Source organism: Sander vitreus, chromosome 13 (assembly GCF_031162955.1).
Source record: "Sander vitreus isolate 19-12246 chromosome 13, sanVit1, whole genome shotgun sequence".
In the NCBI taxonomy this organism is placed as follows: Eukaryota; Metazoa; Chordata; class Actinopteri; order Perciformes; family Percidae; genus Sander; species Sander vitreus.
The window spans coordinates 20,292,597-20,314,024 of record NC_135867.1 but is presented as its reverse complement, the minus strand read 5'-3'; the positions used below and the strand labels follow the sequence as shown (position 1 = coordinate 20,314,024).

General features: G+C 39.5%; 1 protein-coding gene across 1 annotated transcript in view; it reads right to left on the bottom strand.

The window, feature by feature from the left end:
* The window catches only part of LOC144527675 (seizure protein 6 homolog), an 88,333-nt gene that overhangs the window by 14,436 nt on the left and 52,469 nt on the right, over nt 1-21,428 (bottom strand). The window contains exons 4-9 of the mRNA XM_078265883.1: nt 12,771-12,963; nt 3,437-3,622; nt 2,604-2,772; nt 1,913-2,079; nt 1,635-1,829; nt 571-709 (exon numbers count right to left, since the gene is read on the bottom strand). Of these exons, the coding sequence (XP_078122009.1) occupies nt 571-709; nt 1,635-1,829; nt 1,913-2,079; nt 2,604-2,772; nt 3,437-3,622; nt 12,771-12,963 (1,049 nt within the window). The remainder of the gene's footprint in view (nt 1-570; nt 710-1,634; nt 1,830-1,912; nt 2,080-2,603; nt 2,773-3,436; nt 3,623-12,770; nt 12,964-21,428) is intronic.

Here is a 21,428-nt window from a genome sequence, read left to right as displayed (position 1 = left end):
AAACATTTAGTGTAACATTAAGAAAAAAGAAATGTGATAATTTACACTCCTTTTAAGAGCATTACATTGGAAGAGAAAGTAGGGGTGTGTGTGGTGGAAGGGACATTTATCTTCAGTAAGAGTGATAGGTGAAGGAAAAACGAGTGTGCCTATGTCTATTATGACATCTGTGTGCATGTGTGTAAATGTGCATTGAATTAGAGTTGGGAAAGCTGGATAAGTGGCTCAGAGTAGTTCACTGCCAGAGCATATTCATTTCAAAGCCAACTCTGAGACACACACCAGGGAAGTAGGACCAGGGAGGCTTACTGGCTAATCTGGTCAGAGAGCGAGCTGGAAGCTACACAGAATTCTTAATGCTGCGGATGAAAAAAAAAAAAATCTAATTAGTGGCTGCAACCACAGAAACACTCCCTCATGTGCGTGTCGTAGTGTGTGAGAAAATAGATGAGAAAGAAACTTAGCGTGCGTGTGTTTGTGTCCGGAGATGGAGTGTTTAACATCTCGGGGTCAATCTGAGCTCCTCTCCTTGTGTGATTTCTGGTCTTACACCTGAGTGCAGTCTCTTACACTTGGATGTCAAGCATGATCCTCTTGTCCTCTTCCACATGGATACCCCAGATGCAGTCCTGCCCCTTGTCATAAGCCTCAGGCCAATTAGGAGACAGCACCACACCGGCGGAGTCTGTGATCTCGCCGCTGCAAACAGCTGCAACGCAAAAACACCTCAGGGTGACACTGAGAAACAAATATATGCATTGTAACACATTTCAAAACACAGAACATTTTTGATTACAATCAATGTGACATGTAAATTAGAAAGCAAAGTATATATCAAATCAAGCCATTTGTGACGTGCACAAGTAAAACGGTGAAAGAAATTATAAATATATTATAATATATATTCATAGGATTGAACCACAGTCTCAATGCTTAATAAAACCCAGCGGAAATCAAGTGTGCAGGCTCCTTGTCGTGAACCTTGTAAAACTGCATACTACCACTGAACCGCTTGATGACCATGACCCATAGTAGATGAAATTAAAATTTCCCATATCTAGCTTTACAGAAGAGCTTTTTTAATTTCCCTGCATGGCAGAATGACCATGCAGGCAACAAAGACCGAGAGTAAGGTCAGCGTATTTGTGTGTGTGTGTGTGTGTGTGTGTGTGTGTGTGTGTGTGTGTGTGTGTGTGTGTGTGTGTGTGTGTGTGTGTGTAAGAGAGTGAGAGGAGAAAGGAAGGAAGTTATTTTGTATGGTGCGTAGTCTGTGCAGCGTAGTTGTGTTCATCTTAGGCCAACTACAGTATTGTATGCCTTTTTTGAGCTTAAGCACTTATAATGTCTGCCCTGCAAGCACACATATCAAAGTAAATCATTGTTACAATTTTAAGGGGAAATGTATCATGGATCAGAGGAAAGCAGCTTAGGAAGATATAGTTAACTGCCAGTGGTCTTTAATATTTTAATAAAAAAGACTTCAACAACTCCTGCAATGATCAAGCAGACAACCAAAGCCTCGGGTCCTTAGGGCAGTCATATATGTCTCTAAGTTCTGCTTCACTGGAAGCACATTTAAAAAAAATTATTTCATATCTCACAATTACTCGAGGGAATGAAAACTGTTGACTCACCCCTACAAGCCGGCTCGGTCTCATTCCACTGTGGGTTTTGTGCGTCCACGCACTCAATCACTACGGAGCCTTGCTCCAGCGTGTAGCCAGGGTCACATGAGAATTCAACCACTGCACCCACACTGTAGGTGGAGTCGCTGCCGCTGAAGTTGCCGTACTTCACAAAAGGCTCATAACACATGCCTTTCGCAAAAGCTGTGGACACAAAAAAATACATGGCATCAAACATAGGTGACAAGACACCAATTATCTATAAGCAAACTGCATGATCAACCTGCCTTCATATCTGACGGCTGCACCAGTGGAGGTCATTGTTCCGTCTGTGGTGAACTCTATAAACAAGTAACGTCCAGTACTGAGCACACCCTCATTGGGCAAATACTCAACCTCATAGGAGTCGTACAAAGGGGGAGAGTCTATGTTGTTGCCATTCTTAATCAGCAGCCTAAAAAACACACAGAGAGAGAAGGAAGACAGTTTAAAATAGATGTAAGTGAGCCTTGAAAGGAGGGAAGCATAAAAAAAAAAGTTACAAGCTATCCGAGAGCTGCTCACTGTTCCAGTTGTGGCTGTAATAACTTTGCGATAACATTCTCCACCACTCGGTAATGAGGCGAATGGCCATGTGTGACGATAGCCATGTGGATCAGAAGTTACTGAAGAAAAAATGTAATGCAATTGCTGTTTCCTACCTCTGACTACCCTCTGTAGTCCCTTCAATTCATTCACTTGATAGAACACTGTTAAAGGATTATAATGATAAAAAAGGTCCTTTCAAATCTGTCGCTCCCTAAAGATTTTGGTTATTTATAGACTTTGAGGTTGTTAATGGTCTGTCCACAGGCATACTGTTAGAAAATGAGTTTGAAGCTCTGTGCCATCTATTAGCTGAGGACACGCACACACAAACATTCACACTGTACATGCTCACTCTCAACGTGTGATTGATTTTAGCAGTGTGTACACTACCTGTCATCATCCTCTGCCAGAGCCACCTTCTCAAAGTGAATGTGAAGCCGGTGGTCTCCAGGGGCCTCCAGGACCCAGTGGCACGTCAGATTGTTGCTGTAGTTGCCAGGGAAACCAGGAGAGACGATACGACCATAGGTGGCATTTTTCATCATTCCCCCACAGGATGCTATACAAGAAGGACAGCAAGAGAAAAGAAAAGAAGACAAAGAGTTGGAGGGACCAGATGAGAAAAGTAATGACATCAACTATGGGGGGGTGGGGGCATAGATGTCTGAACATAGATTGCATCAATATCCAGTGGATTGTGGCTGGACTACACTATCTCAGGCTCACCTAGGTCTAAGAGTGTGTGACTGTGTGTGATGGACTGGTAAGGAGAACAGCAAAACAGCAGCAGTAACACTATCAGTTCCGAGCAGCTGCAGGAAGGCACGGAGAAAGGCTGCAACTGGCAGATGAGCCTTAACCAGCAGGAGAAGGATAGACATGCAGCCCAGTTCTAATTAAGGCAGCCAGGTCCAATGGCCTTATTTTTCCCCGTCTCCAAAGAATAGCTCCCTGTGCTGCTAATCACATGCAAACACGCTCATTTGGCCTTGGAGTGTAACTAATCAACTTGGTAGAAGACAACCACGTGAAAGCTTTTGTTAATCAAAATCACCTGTATCCCAGAGGAAAGCTAAAGAGGGCGTACAATATACCTAGCATTTTTAAGTTATTTTTAATTTCCATATTTTACTTGTAAAATTACTTCTATACCTGACTGCCCTGAACTGCTTCTAATGTTAATGAGTTAACATGACATGTAGCAAAGAACTGGTTTGTCTTACCCACACATCGGGGCTCCTTTCCACTCCAGTATGGTGTGGTTGCATTACGACAGGTGAGCATTTTGGGACCTTGCAACTTGTAGCCCGTGAAACAGCGAAAGTAGGCTTCTCCACCAGCATGGAGGTGGGTCACAGTAACTTCTCCACCGGCAGGCTCTTTGGGAAATGCACAGCTCAGCACAAAGGCTGGAGAGGAAAGAAAGTCAGAAATGGAGAGAACGGGCAAAGGAGACAGTTTGATTAAATGCAGTATGAGTAAAACACATTTGATATTTTTGTCATCTCTGTGGCATGTAACCTGTGGCCTGTAATGCATTATTTGAATAAGCAGCACTATATAAATGATATTGTGATATATGACTTACTTTGGAGGAGAATGTGCTAATTTTGTTCTGCCAATGTCATGTCAGTAACATGTATTTAATCTGTGATTGTCACTGTGGTATGCCCAAGACGTCACAGAGTAGCGACCAATTCAATTATATATTAATGACTACCAATAACTACTTGTATGTCCTGATTAAACACTTCATAAAGAGACCCACTTGGTCTGCCTTTTATCACAATTTCAAACATTCTGCCAGCGTCTTGAGGCCTGAGGGTTTTTTTTAAATGTAAAAATAACAAACTAAGTTTTTAGATGTATAATTTCCCAGGATTCGATGTTTCATTCGCAACAAAAGTCAAATTCTGGCCAAAACAAACAGCCAACAATGTTAACTGGCTCCACAACATAATCTTCTGTGTCCTGCATTGTGTATAACCCCCGCTGTTGTGTTGCATTGTTGACCATGTTGTCTCTCCTCCAAAACACCACTGAGCCCCCTTACATATTTAGATATAAATGGGGGAAAAACAAATGTTTTTCCATTTATGCCTTCCCATTTTCTCTCTCTCTCTCACACACACACACACACACACACACACACGCACACGCACGCACGCACGCACGCTTTATAACCAACCTTCAACTTTGTTTATTAACACCCCCAGCTCTTACTTAATTGCAGTTTACCAGTTCATGAGGGATGCAAATGTACGGAGACATGTTTGCAGCACTACAGTAATTAACATCATTGTGTGGTGCGGTGTAGAGCCACTGCAAATACTTTGACAAATGGAAACGTTGCTGATCAGTTGAACATCACAGGCCTGTAATGTGATAGCTGGAAGAGGAATTGCCTCTGTTGTGGTTGTCAAAGAGTCGTGATTCCAGCAGGGAAAGATCAATGTTCCTGGACTAGCTTTGCATTGTTGTTCTGTCCCTGTTTTTGAATAAATGGTGTAGGATGGGATGGAGTTCACATGGATAATGGAGTGAGTTAACCAAGTCTGTAATGGATGCTATTAAACAGCCTTCTCTTCCTATCTAACAGCCGCACTGTTCTACCTCATTAGTGTAGGCACATTAATGACCAGACTAAAACTTTTAAACTTCTGCAAAATGCAAAACAGGCAACATAATTGGAACCACTATGGCTTGTGTTACAATCAGTGTGATTGTGCACCGGAAAAATTACAGAAACCTTTTTAAAAGCTGCAACTTTACTCAAACTTTCAGTTTCAGCTTAATGGGGTATGCAAAGCCTAAATAAGAGCTAATAGAAAGAGAAAACAACAAGGGGCATACTGAAAAGACCTGTCTGCGCTGAAATTGTACTTGCTCTCTTAAAAGCAATTATGATAATAATCAGGCATGGGACTATGTAGTGTAAACTCCTTAATTTACTTATGTTAATATGATTAAAGTTATTTGGCGTTTACAAAATTAAGAGGTGGACTAAAGCTATTTCCAGCTGCATAGTTGATGGGTTGTTTGTTGTGAGCCTGTCTGTAGAAATGTCCCTAAGTGTTACCTGTTTCTACTTGTTCTTACATTTAGCTTCTTTGCTTGATTTGTATTAAATTGAACATCACATAACTGTAATATGAACTTCTATTGACATGAATCAAAGAGGCAAACATGGCAACATCCTATAACTGTATTATTGGAAGTTAATGTTTACTAAAACATACCTGACCCAATCTAAATTGTCCTGATGAAGTAAACACCAACGGTTGAAAGATTTTGACACAGGTTCCATGATAAAATGGCTACACAACATCATACATTCAGAGCTTGAGTAGAGGCCACATTGATAGAAATGCACATGGATACTTTAATATTTGTGTTTGGTTCTGAGGTCTTTGTGTGCACAGATGCAGAGCAAGTGAAGGTTAAACAGCAACAGGTGAGATTTGAAGTCCTTTCACTCAAGCCAGTCATTTCTAGATGAAAAACGACACTTTTGTAATGTTTCTAGCATTACCTTGAAGTGCAATTGGATATTCAAAGTTTTTATTCTATCAATCCTTTGAACTTGGACTCTAGGGAAAACAGCTCTAAATGCATAATGGCCATAAAGGCTTGTGAAACTGCCCCCATCTACTGTGTTTTACTACTCTGAGCCACAAGGACGAGGTACACTGCCCCTGGGTCATCCATTCAATTCATAGTTTATCACTAGCTCCAATGAACCTAGTTATTGCTATTATCATAGCAGCATTTACATCCCTATTGAGCATGCAGCGGGAGAGCCGGAGGCACAAATTGTGGAGCCAATTCCTGAAGTATTAAATTACGTGCGGTCCCCATTCCAGTAGATGTGGTGCTTGGCCATAAACTCTGATTGTTTTGCCATTAGAAATTATAGCGCCATGGTGCAGACAGCCAGGAAGATTAGCTGATGGTACTGTAGGACCACAGGAAACGGATGTGTCTTTAGTGGTTTCCTTGTATAGGAGAGGAAATAGTCACATTGGTAACACTCATACCAAAATTATGCAGTTTAGATAAAGGAGGACATCAAAGGTCAAAATAAGGAGACATTACTGACATACATGCTATAATGTCTCACAAACATCTATTATAGCTGACTTATATTGGTACTTTGTTTAATACTGTTCTAAAATAGGCTTCCATAAAATAATAAGAATGAGGGGAAAAATGGATACAAGCTTTTGGGATTCAAATTGCACAGCTTGAAGTTAGAACATTGCTTTTTATGTGTAGCGTGTCATAACCAATACATAATCATCAGGCATCTGAACATGGGCTAAATGCTTTTTTCCCTTTATTTTTCTCAAAAGTTCAAGAGAAACACATCCCGCAATGCTTTCTTTCTCTCTCTCTCTCTCTCTCTCTCTCTCTCTCTCTCTCTCTCTCTCTCTCTCTCTCTCTCTCTCTCTCTCTCTCTCTCTCTCTCTCTCTCTCTTATCTGTGCAATAGCAATGGATTTGTCCTGTTTTTTGAAGTATTTTTGTTTCTATTGTTTCCTCCCCTTTCCCATCTATCTGAAATTCAAATATTTTGTGTCATCAAACTAAACTAACTCTAAAACTGTATTTTGGATCCAATAATTAGTTACGGATTCTTTAGCCGTAACTCAAAAGCTGAACTTTCCGAAATCTTTGTAAAAAAAGTAAACACTTGGTGCATTCACTAACACACTCCTCCCTTTAATGGGCCTTATCCTGCTGTGTGCACATTTTCATTTGCCAAACGGAGAATGCTGCTCTTCAACCAATAAGGGACAATAGAATATTGTTGACCAGTGCACAATAGATGAGGTGAGGAAGCCAGTAAACCTAAGGTATCCGCTGTATTTCGACAAACAAATAAAATGCATTTCAATTTAGGCCTAATAAACTGCTGCACTGTTGTATTTCACGTGTTGCCCAAATCCCTTCAGGTAGAGAGCTGGAATGAGATCAAACTTGGCAAGGTGAGGGCAGCAGATAATGAAAGTGGGTGACAGAAAACAGAACACAAATAATGAATGTAGTGTCGATTGTTATTAGTTTATTTAATGACAGGGCATTTGGAGAATATTATCCGCAATGTGTTACATCAACATTTTGAGAGTAAAATGTGTTTCCGTGGAGAGAAAATCCTGTGCTGATGAGAAGTCATCTCTAGTCAGTTGTGGTTTTGTTGGTGATAGGTCTGCAGTTATCAGTTGACTTGTGGGAGAGTGTGATTCTCACTGTATCCACGCTTCATGTCCTGGCTGTGCACCAAAGCATTACCTTTTTACAGAAAGATCAATAGTGTTGTCTCTGGGAAAGTGATTCAGTTGTAGAAAGCCAGAGCATAGTTCTGCCATGATATGCCCTATTGATATTTATGTGGTTGGGTTAAAAACTCGATTTTAATGGTCATTTACTCAATAAAGGCTATTAAAGAGAAATAACTTTGTACTAGAGGTGGCATCTCATCAATGCTACTGAGAAGTTGTGGCAAATTGGTGGATCATTGCCAGTGGTCATTGCCACCTTACTTGTCAACCCAGCACATTACTCACAGCCAATCAATATTTCCTGTAAAGCCTCACCGCCATTGACAATGCCATTGATTGTGATTTTCTTTCAAATGATTACTACTTCACAATATCCTGAAATGACAATTCAAGCTCACTTATTATGTTAAAAGGTTACATATGATGGCAATGATGTTATCAACTAAATAACAGAGAAGTTGTGGTTAAATTCCATCATGAATTTAATTAAATTTATAAAGAAGTAACTTGCTAATTGGGAGTTAAATTGGCCTATGGGTCCTCCACATTTGCATGTGCAGTGTAACATTTAATTATACCCACAATGCTCATGCATATAAATGATTTTAATTTTTTAAATAAATAACAGCATTCCATGACCCATCTGTTAAAAAAAGTCTGAATATATTTTACTAGTTGAATAACTAGCAAATAACAAATAACAAATAACTTAGCATGCCAGCACTGTAATTACCCCATCGTTATGGTTTTGGAAGAAGGATTTCATTTCCCTGTCCTGTATTTCGTTTGCTCATTTGGGTGCTAACACTTTAGGTTGAAGTATCCTCTCAACATGCATGCATGCACTGTATGACACAGAAGTTTTAGTGGTTAAAATTGCTGCCTGTTCTTATTACAAAAGTAGTAAGTGCGTACAAGTTATATGCATAATACCAAGGATATTTGTGTCAGTACTGATAATTTTGTCATTATAGCAAATATGAATATAAATATCCCAAAATGTTCATATTGATTTCATACGCAGACCACACTATGGATTCAACTATTGCAATGACAAAAAAAGATAGTGAATAAATACAATTTGTATTAGGGTTTCAGATTCATGGAGCCAAATAACTTGCAAATTGGAATTATGCAGCAAGAATTTAAAGAAAACCTATATCCTAAACAGATAAATGAGTTATTTCACATTTAATGCGTGCTGACACTCAGGATGCATTACATGTAATTTGTGTTTTATGTATGGTTCTTTGTTAGTTGCATGCATTATGTTTTCTTCATTTACTGCCGCTGCAGTAGCTGTCTCTGGATATTATTGTGTGTGTGTGTGTGTGTGTGTGTGTGTGTGTGTGTGTGTGTGTGTGTGTGTGTATTGTGGAAAAGGATAAGGATTTACATGGAAAGTGGTTATCTCCTCTCCTGCCCCATACTTCTACTTCTATACATATAAACAGTAAAACACAGCTATAATCGTGTTCCAAGCGTCAGGCTCACAGCTGATCTTATGGAGGCATCCATCAGTCTGCCATCGCAGGCAGAGTCAACGCTGTGGCAAATATTAATTACCCTGAGCCGAGATCCATCCCTCCACAGCTCTGTCTCCTTCTCCACGCTTGTCCAATCACATTTCTCACAGCCTATTATAAAGGACAAGGTGATACTCTGCTTACCAAGGAGAGGAACACAAATTGAAATATCTTCTGTCTCCAATATGTTTAGTCTTCTAGAAATCTGCTCGTGGCATTTTTGTTTCTCATTAATGTAACTTTGATTCAAAACTCAGCTGCCCGTATTATCACCAGAACCCCAACAACTGAACACGTTACTCCACTCCTTAAACAACTGCACTGGCTCCCTGTCCAATACCGTATTGACTTTAAGATTCTTCTTCTCACCTTCAAAGCCCTCCATAATCTCGCTCCTCCATACATCTCTGAACTCCTTCAGCCCTACACTCCATCCCGAACACTCCGACGCTCCTCTTCCTCACTGCTTTTCACTCCTTCTGCCCGCCTGTCCACAATGGGGTTTAGAGCCTTCAGCCATTCTGTTTCTCGCCTTTGGAACTCCCTCCCGCTAGCCATCCGTACCATAGAGTCTCTACCCACCTTTAAAACCTCCCTCAAAACCCACTTTTTCCGAAAGACCTACCCCACATGACTCCACTCTCCATCAAAATAATGGATAGATTGCTTTATTTACATTTTCTATCTCAATCTTTTAAATGCGTTTGTTTTAATTTAATTATATTTGCCTTTTTAACTGTATTTTTGCTTTTTTAACTGTAAGGTGTCCTTGAGTGCTATGAAAGGCGTCCATAAATAAAATGTATTATTATTATTATTATTGTTATTATTATTATTATTATTATTATTATTATTATTATTATTATTATTATTATTATTATTATTATTATATATATTATTTATATCAATTGCTGAGGAATAGCTACAGTAGCATCAGACACAACAGGATCTATCTATAAAATGATTTAGAGGTGCAGTGTTAAGTTGCGTTAATGTTGGAGATGAAGCCCTTCTTGTATCAAATAAATGATTAAACAAAGTAATGAAATGAGGTTAGACAATGAGTAGTTTATATCCTTGACGTTCCACTTCCGGGATTGTTCCGGTGTTGCAGGATGCATGTATTTTCACGATGCACGTTTTCCTCCCATCCCTGAATGCTGTGGAGTAGCCAGACCCTCCTTCAGCGCGCTTTGGAGATGGGTCTGGCAAAGCGAGACTAGACACTGAGCAACCCAGTGCCATGTCCAGCCATTTTGATGCCCTAGGCCAGACACCCACTGAGAAGATTGATTCTTTCATAGTCAAATCATTTAATGATGATATTCAAATTTGATTTCTCTTTTTTTCTGCTTCGCTCTTCTGGTCTGTGCTGTCACCAACACATTGCCAATTGTAAATGGGTAGGTCTATATGCACACTACTGTTCATGCTACAAGTCTTATCCTGGTTCTAATCACATTTGGGATATGATATACGTAGAACATAAGAAAGCTGGTTATGTGTGACTCCATCATCATCCTGGTTTCTGATTGTCTGTAAAGAAGTGTCTTAAACTCCACAACGACAACAAATGACAGTCTCTGTCCTTTGAGTACTGAGGTGCAAATATTAGCAGTGTCTGATTTTCACTTGTGGATATCCTGGCTACTTTAATTTCAGGGTATACATCGTTACAGCTTTTATCATTAAGTACTAATGGGTACTAAAAAGTACTAATGGGGATGGCGCACCGCACCTGCCTACATACATGCACAACATCCTGGTTATGAGTCTCATCTTGGTTTCGATCCTATTTAGGATATGAGGTTTGCATGGAACATAAGAAACCACTTGATTATTCATATGTCTTATAAAGCGCTGTGAGCAAATGCAGCACATGTCACAAAATAAGCAGCAGCCAGCAGTTTCAATTAATAAAAATACGACAGGCATCAGCAACCTGTCACAGAGTCTTCCTGCAGACCGCTCTCAGCATCAGGTGCATAGTGCAGTTTGATCGTTGGGTTTATTTAACAGTGAATGTAGAATGGATGGATAGATATAGCGTGGGGATGGATATATATGTACAGGGTGTCTCGATATTTTACAACAAACCTGGGAAATATTGAACATAAAATAATGCTGAATAAGATCTTCTGAAATGCAAAAAGGAGAAGTGAAGGAGAAAAGTGCACCTACTATCAGTGTAATATATTTCAACTATTTGTCACCATCTGTCCCCATCTACTGTACGCATCACCCTGTGAGATCTGCACTGACCCCTTGCAGTCATCATTCAGTCTGACCACACAGAAATATTCACACATCCAACAGCGACAGGCTGATTTATCTCATGTCAGCGGCGCTGTCTTGATGGTCGCTTTCATTTTCGATCTGGTAAAAGTGCCACAGTAATGTGGTGGGATGAATGTTTTGGTCACTGTCTTCCGCCATCAACTCAAATCGATGGGGCATGTAATTGCTGGCCACTTTGTGTGATTGCTAAGATAAATAGACATTGGTGCAGACATGGAAGATATACGTCACACGCAAAACAAGCACGAGAGAGAGGGAGGAATTTATGGACCATCATGTTCACCGAAGACATACAGTAACACTGCTGACAGATTTTGCTGCTGAAACACACTCTTCTCTTGTAGTTATTTGACCACATTTAATAATTAATTCTGTATAGTTTAATCTCTGCAGAGGCCAAAGGAATTCAGTGCTCACAAAACTATGTTAATTCCAATTGCAAGCTATCTTCCCTCCTAGCACATACTTCTGACTGATAAGCATGGGAAGTTGCCTGTACACATTGTGGGTCATATGTCATGTAACAGAGCATTTTATATGAACATAGACAATGTTACTGTCGCAAAGTGTAGCCAGAAAGCTAGTGTTTTGCATTTTTTCACTGTAAATATTCTTTAGAGTGTGGTGTTTCCTTTGGGTTGTTTTTTTCTGCTTGCCTGGCACAGGCAATAAAGACACTGTTCGGACACACCTAATCTCACCTAATCAAGGGAGATACTATACGTGTGATTGGACAGGCCTGATAAGCGCTCTGCTGGGGTGAGAGCAGGGAATTGGAGATTGGGGCATTCAGACGCACTGAGTTGTGGGACAGGGTAGATGGCTGTGGAGGACAGCGGAGAGACGCGCTTTTGACGTGTAGTATGACACACAGGAGGGCTGCTTGGACGCAGCCTGACTCCGCAGGAAAGGCAGGCTGTCGGACAATGAGGAGCGCTCTCTCCCCCTACTGAGTAAAGACTGAGTCTGGCCAGTCTTTTTGTTTCGTCACCTTTTTATCCCAAAGAAAAGATTTTAAAGCTTGCCCTCCTTTTAATTTTTCGACTAAAAGAAAATGTGTATATTTGCTGCTGCCTATTTAAAAACAAAAAAACATATAGAGACAATTTAAAAAACAAAACTTTGCTGTGTATGTATCAAAACTGGGCATGTTAAGGACCTGAAGTGTCTACTTTGTGACAATACTACTTTTTTTATGTAAAGTGAGCTTATGGATACATTCCTGCAATTACAATTGGGTGATAACTTTAACATGATAAGGAGTGACCCAGAAGTCTCATAATATGTATGTGTATATATATATATATATATATATATATATATATATATATATATATATACTGTATAATAATACAATTACTTATTCCATTGTGAGCAGGGCTAATCTGAGCAATGTTGACTGATGCACAGTTTAAACAACGTGACAAGATATCTGACATGGTACTGGCTCACCTTGGTAATGCAGCAGGAGGAATCCGGAGTTGTGCTGCTGGTCACTACGAAATCGGATGGAAATCTGGTTGCTCCAGCTGCGTAGTACGAGGCCCCTCATCAAGACTGACTCATTGGCAAGGATGAAGGGCTCTCGGCCACCTGTGTCCTCCACTGTCACCTGCTCTCCCTCCAACACACTCACATTTAACACCTACAAAAAAGAGATTGCACATTTTATTGCTGCACTTCTGTGCATCCCATACCGTATGATGTCATGCAAGCAAATAGTTCACTGACTGGCATACCCTTTGCAAAGAGTCTTTGGAGTAACATATTGCACAAAGGTAACAGTGTGTTGTATTTTTGGCACTGTTAGAAGCACATTTCTATCCACTTTTTTAAAGACCAGTAGACGAAATGTATAGACTTTTAAATGAACATTAAAATAAATCACATTACACACAAACATGGTGACTAACTGTTGACTTATGAGGTCTGAATTCACACCAGATGGGATCTTAATTCAGCACCCCCCACTGTTGTGTTTCCATTTTAAGCCAGGTTTGGTCTAATGATGTTGCTCTGAAAAATGGGTCACCTGCTGTGTTACTTTGCTCAGTACAACACAGTTGCACAGGGATATGTTTGGTTAAGTAATTTCTTTGTTAACCCTCTCCCAGATTGTAGACATGTTCTTGAGTAATTGTAGAATGTGTCTGGGTCATTCCACTTATGGTTTGTTGCATGATTGACTCATCCTCTTTCTGTGTTTGCCTAGTGCCTTGAAGCCACTTTGACAGCAGTGCTTTATGTCTTCAACAGGTTTGAACAGCATCTGCAGCTAAATCTGATGAAGGAACCTCGAGAGGATTGCATATAGTTAAACTGTCTGAATAATGGAGCACTGACACATTTTGGAGCAACATCTGATTCATTCCCCATATAACTAATAAAAGAGGAATGTTAATCCAACAGCAGGTCATGATTATTATTCTGTATGATAAAAATAAAAAGCTTTCACCTTCACTTTTTTTTGCATAATAGGGATTTCTGACTTCACCTACTTCCCATGTGCATGGGGAAGGCAACACGTTTTCTCTTGTGTTTGCATGGCAGTCTTAAATAACGTTGACAGACTTTTATAAGAGGTAATCCAGGATTTATTTTTTATCGAGTACAAATCATATGAAATTCTTTATCAAGTTATTTGGGTAGTTTGTTTAGGGGTTTGTTATTGTACTCTTTAGTGCAATACAAATGAGGCCTTCAATAATTCAGAGTAACATGCTAATGATAACTAAACCTTAAAAAAAGGCAGTTAAATAACTAAAATTCAAGATTAGCCAGATAGATTCAATATTTGCTAAATAAATAGCTAAATGTTTTGTGCATTGGCATGTACTAATAAAAAAGAGGCGATACAAATATATATACAAAAGAATCACTGCTTAGAGCTCAATGACTCTGATTATTTCAAACCTTCTTGCAACCAGATCCAAATGGACCCACCGCATGTCTTGAATGCAACTAGTATAGGTATAGGTTATATAGGTTGTTTATCGCTACCCTCTAATACGACCCACAGGAGCATTCCATAAACATGACCCACAGGAGCGTTTTTCTTCCTCATCTCTAAACCAGAGAATGTAACAGTCACAGTTTTATACGTTAGCATTGAGAAACGGTCGCAGTTAGGTTAGGTTTAGGCACAAAAAAATACTTGGTTATTTTTACGCACCAAAACTACTTGATTGGAAAGAATATCGTGGTTTGGGTTAAAAAACGTAACTTCTGGTTTTGCACGTGACGCAGAATGTGATGTAGTTCCGTTTGTTTCAGAAAGTTTAAAAAAAAATCGCTGTTTACTTTTACTTTCAAACATGACAAACTCCAGCACCTAGGTGAAAGTCCTGCATTTGTTTGAAAGTCCTGTAATAGTTGTGGCCATTAGAGAGCACCGCCACTATGAACGTAAAAATTAGTCATAATTGCTGCTTGAACAAACGACTTGGGAGTGTTTTTTTTGGGGGAGAACAGTTTCTTTGAAAGTGCAACTTCAAAGCCTATTCAACCACATCTATTTCAAGCTCTTAGTGAGATTCATAACATGTTCTGAAAGCTAAGGCTGTCATAGGTAATGGGCTCAGGTCTCAGGTATGCCATGAGGCAGAAAAAGGCCAATGTCCCGGAGGTTGTATGTGTGCAGGAGTGTTAGTGCAGCAGCCTGGAAAAGCTGAGACAGTGGGCAGGGTGAGCACATTGCACAATGGCGGCAGCAACATGAATTGGGCCAGGTTGACTAACTGTCACTCAGTCAAAGGAGAGCTGACAACGAGTGCAGAGAGTCTAATGGACACTCTGAGACTGAGCTTAGAGGTGACTTCTTCCTGAATGATCCATGAGGTCAGCCACTCTGATTGATTTGGTTTTTTATCACAACCGGAATTAAATACAAGATCACTCACAGACTAACTGAAAACACAGAGAGCAAACAACAGATCAAAATAACAAGCAAGCAGTGATATTCTTACAATTTGTGTGTATTTTACAAAATCACCCTTGTATGTTTTAATACAAAAACTGTGCATCTTGACATTGTGGCTTAAATTACAGTGTCACAGTGAGTAATAAAGGAATGCCACGTGATTTTAGAATCCCTATTTCTCAAGGGCAATGGCAATGACAAAGCCTTAGGCACAGTTCTATTTTTTCCCCACTTCTTCCTTTTTGTCTCTGAGTTAATATAGAGGGCTTGGATGTTTTGCAAATCAGGTTAATTCAGCTACTTGCTCATGTTATAACTCCTTAATTCACCCCACAGTACAGCACAGTAATTCATCTTATCAATTTAACATCCATACTCATATTTTTAAGGAATGAGTTGATAGTGCAGACAATGTGGATTGCAATTGTACTAACCATGTTTGACTTTATTGTAACACATTTTGAAAACCAAGGAGACTCAACTCTAACATTACATTAATTGATTGTAATTGATTGTTTTTGTTGCAGTTTTGTAAAATGTAGCTTAAACTTTAGACATTGTCAAGGAACTTCAATGAAAAGTATGTGCTTTGTTATTGTACTCACATTTGTAAGCCTACAGTGAAGCAAGGTTGAATTTATTGGAGATTCAGATTAAAAAAAAGACCACAGGGTATTATTTCTTTCTTCTCTGAATTTAATTCTCAAATTATTATTCTGTTATGTGTTTCTGTTGCCTCCACCATTATGTAAAGCTGCATGGTTAGTCGATAAAACATGGCTGATATTCCTCCACCAGGGTTCATAAATATTTCAGTCAAGCGTCTCTCCAAAAAAATCAGGCTAGAAATCAAATGTCCTTCTTGCTAAAGCCCTCCATGGAACTGGTGGAAAGCCTCTTATCCTTGCTCAATTCACCCTCTCCCATCCCCAATCCAAGTTTAGTATCAATCTTTTTGCCCGCCTTAATGATATCAAATGCTGGACCTACAAACATTTAATACAATTTAATTGGGATAAAATGTAATTTCCTGGGCCAATACTTATTTGAATTGCAATTTCTACAAGCCATTTTGTCCAATTATGTTTTTTTTTTCAACTCAAAAAAATCCTTGTTGTCTCCTGCTCACATAAAGTTGCCTGGACTGCTGTGATGCACTTGACGGTATCTGTCAGAGCTTCATCCATTAGATTGGTGCAGAACATTGCTGCTCGAATTATAACTGGCAGCAAAAGATATGAACATATTACCCCTGTACTAGCCAACTTATTTTGGTTCGGAATTGCTAATAAAATGTACTGCTCATTTTCAAAGTAATAAATTGCTTTTGTCTGCTTTTGTCCACATACAGTATATGCATGTCCCTGATTCGCTGACTCCTTATGCTTTGGTGTCACCTTAGGTCGATGGATGGGGCTCTACTTATAATCTTATTATATTATCTTCTTCTTATCCTATAGGTCTCAGCTAGTAACCAAGGATGACCCTTTGCAGATAAAGTCCCCGGACATTGGAACACCCATCAGACAGGCTATATCTTTAACTTACTCACTTTTATATATCTTAAGAAAGACATAAAATATTTAATGTTTCATCTGGTTGTGTTTGAGTGCCAAGTGTTAAGTTTCACTACGTAATTTCTTTTATTTTGTCTGTACCTATTTATTTTTATTTGAATAATTCAATTTTATTTAAATAAAATGAACACTTCGGTCCTTTCTTTGTTCTTTTTTCATCAAGAGCACGTTGTAACTGTATTAAGAAAAGTGCTATACAAATGAAGTTTATGATTTATCACATTTTATTAAGTATCTATTAAGTTTTCCTAACTTAAAAAAAGGTGCACTATTTCTGTCAGTAGTGGAACTGAAAATGTTTTGGCTTTGATTATTATTATTATCATATATTCATACTGATATGTATCTGAATGCAAATGGCAGAAAAAAACATTGTGTTATTTATTGTTTATTAAGTTAACATTACAACACAACATTACATTGCGAAGGTGTTTATTGTGTGTTCATCTAATATTTAGTAGGCACTCTGATATTGCAACAACTTATAATATCTTATCCAGTGAGGTCAAACAGATTGTGGGTCTGTGACCACTTGGTTTACATATACCAAGGAGGCTCACAAAGGACAGGTGAGCAGATAGTGGACAGTGAGCAGTTGGACTGATAGAAAGCTTGGTCCCAGAGGGCCCTATCATCGGTCATCCACCGTGGGACCTGTCAGCGCAGCCAGCAACAGCTGTCCTGCCTCAATTATGAATCATTGGCCATGTCAGGAGACATCCCACTACCTTATCTTCACCAGTGCTGAAGCCAGATGCCCAGAGGGAATTCTTTCTCTTACTGTCTATCTACACACACATACATGTAGGCTACTGTACATGTGTGTATGTGTGGGTGCATGTCTGTGTACACACACACACACACACACACACACACACACACACACACACACACACACACACACACACACACACACACACGTTTCTCAGACAGTAATGAGAGCAGGCTTATATTGTGACTTGTAGCTGGAATCTCTGCCTCAGCAGACACATTTGTGGGACCGGGGATTTGGCTGACCAAGCACACTTCTGCACCAACCACAACATTATCTGAGGATGCCATCTAAACATTGTGCGGTTCCATTTTGAGAATTGTGTTGAGATAAGTAAGAATGTCTGTTTAGTGTTTTTACCCAGGTTAATAAAAGAAAAGCTCTAAACAATGCAAGAAATGTAAGAATGTCCTCTAGGTGTTCTTTCAAATAACAATCATTAACCCTCAAGCATTTATTTTCTATTATTATTTTTAGTAGGTTTCAAAGGAGAGCAATATTTGCAGGAGTAAATACCTTGATTTTAGTGTGTTTACCATAATCTTAGAACAGCTTCCAGGGTGCTGCAGTGAGGTAAAGATTCAACTTATCGCATCCAAACAGAAAGAGGACTGCCATGGGTTTTAATCTGTTACTATGGAGTCACCACTGGCTGACAGTCCACACAAAAGATAAACTAAAATGAATCTGTATCATGCAATTAGGGAGTTACTGTCTAAAATAAGGGCAAAAAACATATTTCTCCTGGTGCTTTGAAACAAACAATCTGTCAAACAAATTAGCCTTTTTACACATTGGATTAAGAAATGAGTGAATAAAGATGACCATGTAGTCATTCATTTCTTAATTCATCTGTAAGCACACAGTACGTGTTAACTGTCCGCAGAGGCTGGCTCTCACTGATAATTTACTGTTGAAAACATCTGGCGGTGCTCTGCAATGAACATTTACATTGGCTCACAGGAGCCATTGCTGATGGAGAAATGAGCAGTATGTAATCAAAATGATCCCACTATACATGGAAATTAAATGACCCTGCTGCTGGGGGCAATAAATCAACAGCCATTGGACTCACCAGCTGCAGTGCCATCATTACTATGGCTGATGCAGTGGAGCACACCGGTAGTATACCTCCCTCATCACCCCATATCTCAGACTCACATTTGAATCAACTTGGTACACCACATCCAGTTTTTGTTTGTCTCCTGATAAATTCTTATATAAAAAAAAGAAACCTTCCAGTCCTCGTTCTATGGAAAACATTATCTTAATTGAACATTCATCTCTGTATGAAACAGCCAAGGCCATTTCCTGTTTGCCCTGCAGTCTAAAACAATGGTTCCTTACTGTACCAATCAGCGAAAGCTGAATGTTAATGAGAATGTGCCAGAGCCAGTGGCTGACTACAATACTAACTTGCTCATTGTCACTTATGTCACATTGTGATGTAACATTTACGCTCCTGAGATCACCAATTGCCTCCACCACATAGCCTAGTTGTGACCATCCTCTCAAATATGATCTTGTTTTCCCTCCAGAACATTACAGTAAAGCAAGCACTAAGGCCCTCAGCATTTGGAACACATTCATGAGATGAGGCTCTTGCCTAAATCAGCCTCACTCTCTGCGGTGCCTCTTGGGCCTCGACATCTCTGTTTATTTGCTGCAGTGTGCATTTTTGCATAGATTTAAATTCATGCATTACTAATTACTCTTTGTTTGGCATTTACTTCCCAAGCCTCATCGTGACACTGAGAGAGTTGGAGAGAACATAGTTTTCTGGCAGACAGAGTTTTCTCTCTTTATGACAGCTAGCTGGGTGGAGGAGCAATTAGTGTCACCTGAAGTCATTCCTCTCGGGATGACTAAGCCTCATGAAAACTCATCTCAGAAAAGCCCTGGCACCCTAAAAAGCTCATCAAGATCAAACTGGCCTTCTTTATGTCCTGCCTACTCCCCCAAGGCACAACATGATGAAGGCTTCCCTCTGCCTCATCTCAAGTTGATTAAAGGCAGCAAGCCTGTCTTGGCCTCCATTACTCAGTCAGGCTCAGTTTCTCTGCGACATATCTGCTACGTGTTGCGTTCTTTGTGCTGCTGGGGAGTCACAGAATGACCTAAGCATGTGCATTACTTTGTTAAAACGTCACTTTTAGTATGTCAGAGGCGAGAGGGGAGGACTACAGGCATCATTGCATTTTAAAGAGGAAATGCTTTTTACAATTGTCAAGACTTTCGGTGGAAATTTCACAACACTTTCATGTGGCCCTTTCATTTGATAAGAGGACTAGCTGTCACTGAACACCAACAAAACAAATTTAATTCCCTCCCTCATCAGCCACACTCCACCAGGTTCAATGCCATGTGCATTTTTGCTTCTTTTGTAAGAAATACTGGAATTAAAATGAGTCTGCAAGGATCAATACAGCAATTCATCCAGCACAGAGAGGAGGCTGTGTGTCAAGTATTGCTTCTGCTTATTAACATGACTATTGATTGGAGTCAGAGGAGCGTGGTCGCAGAGGCAGCATCAAATACCAATCGTTAACCCTTGAGTCAGGGTTAGCTATAAACACTTGGCATGCTCTCTAACATCTCAATCAGGGTCATTTCACTGACAATCCACCTCAACCATACTTTATCCCTACCTTAGATGTAACTCATTAGTACATATAACCTTGAGCTCATTAGATGTTTGGTTTTGAAGTTGTATTTCATTTTGTTTGGAAACGTCTGAAACAATATTCATTCATTTGTGGATGAAAAACTTGGAAGCTGTAATTTGAGACTGAAGGCATTTGTTCGATATTTATGAAATATAATTAAAGAAAAGTACAAAAAATGAGTTTTGTGTTCTCTTTCACTTGACGGTCACTTCCTGTTTTAACCAACATAATCAAGAGAATAAAATAAAAAGTATTAATGAGAATCAATTATATACAGGTGAAGCTAGAGCGGTATAAATTCATTCATGTGTCCTGTTAATTTATCCCCAGGTTCACCACAATAACTGACACTGCTTGAGACAGGGTAGATGATAGACAAGTAGAAAAACGTATAAATGAGAGCAGGATGGAAATAGTAAAAAAAGTGCAAGAGTTGGGAGAGGGATGGAGAAGAGCAAAAAAAGGTGATATACAATATTGACCTCAAAATCCTCCCTCACCATCCTTTTAAATGATGCTGCTTCAACCTGTCAGAAAATGAAAACACTCCCCCATTCAGCCTTTGTGGCAGTGGGAGAAATTGGCAATGTCTGGGCTCATAACCCCTGAAATGTATCAACCTCTCTCAGTCCTCCCCACACAATACATTAATTTTTAGCAAGAGTGCAGAGATGTGGCCACCATGAAATAGAGCTGGAACAACCTGTTCAGAGCCTCACGTGGTAGCTCCTTTAGACCCAGGCAGGTAGATCAGTGAGCAGAGGAGACGGAGAAATCAGAGTGGGACAGATGGCCTGGAAAGAGCTGATAGCTAGCTAACCCACTGGATTTATTTGATCAAATAAAAAAAAGCTCCAACACAGATTTTAAGCACTTTAATGCCACAGCCCAGTTCTGGAAAACCTCCATCTGTCCTCTAAAACCTTATTGCAAAAGTGACTGCAGCGAAGAGGAGGAGACAGATATAGAGGATAGAAATAAGATGTGCTTAAGATATGGCCAATTCATTGGTAAAAATTACAGTAACCCTCTGTGGCTTAAAGTTATTCATCATTGCTAAACTTAATATAATAGCTAATAATGTCAGACAAAAATCTATATTTTACATCATCACCATTCATTAACTTATAACATAATATAGTTTGCACTACCTGTTCAAATGTCCTGCACATATTG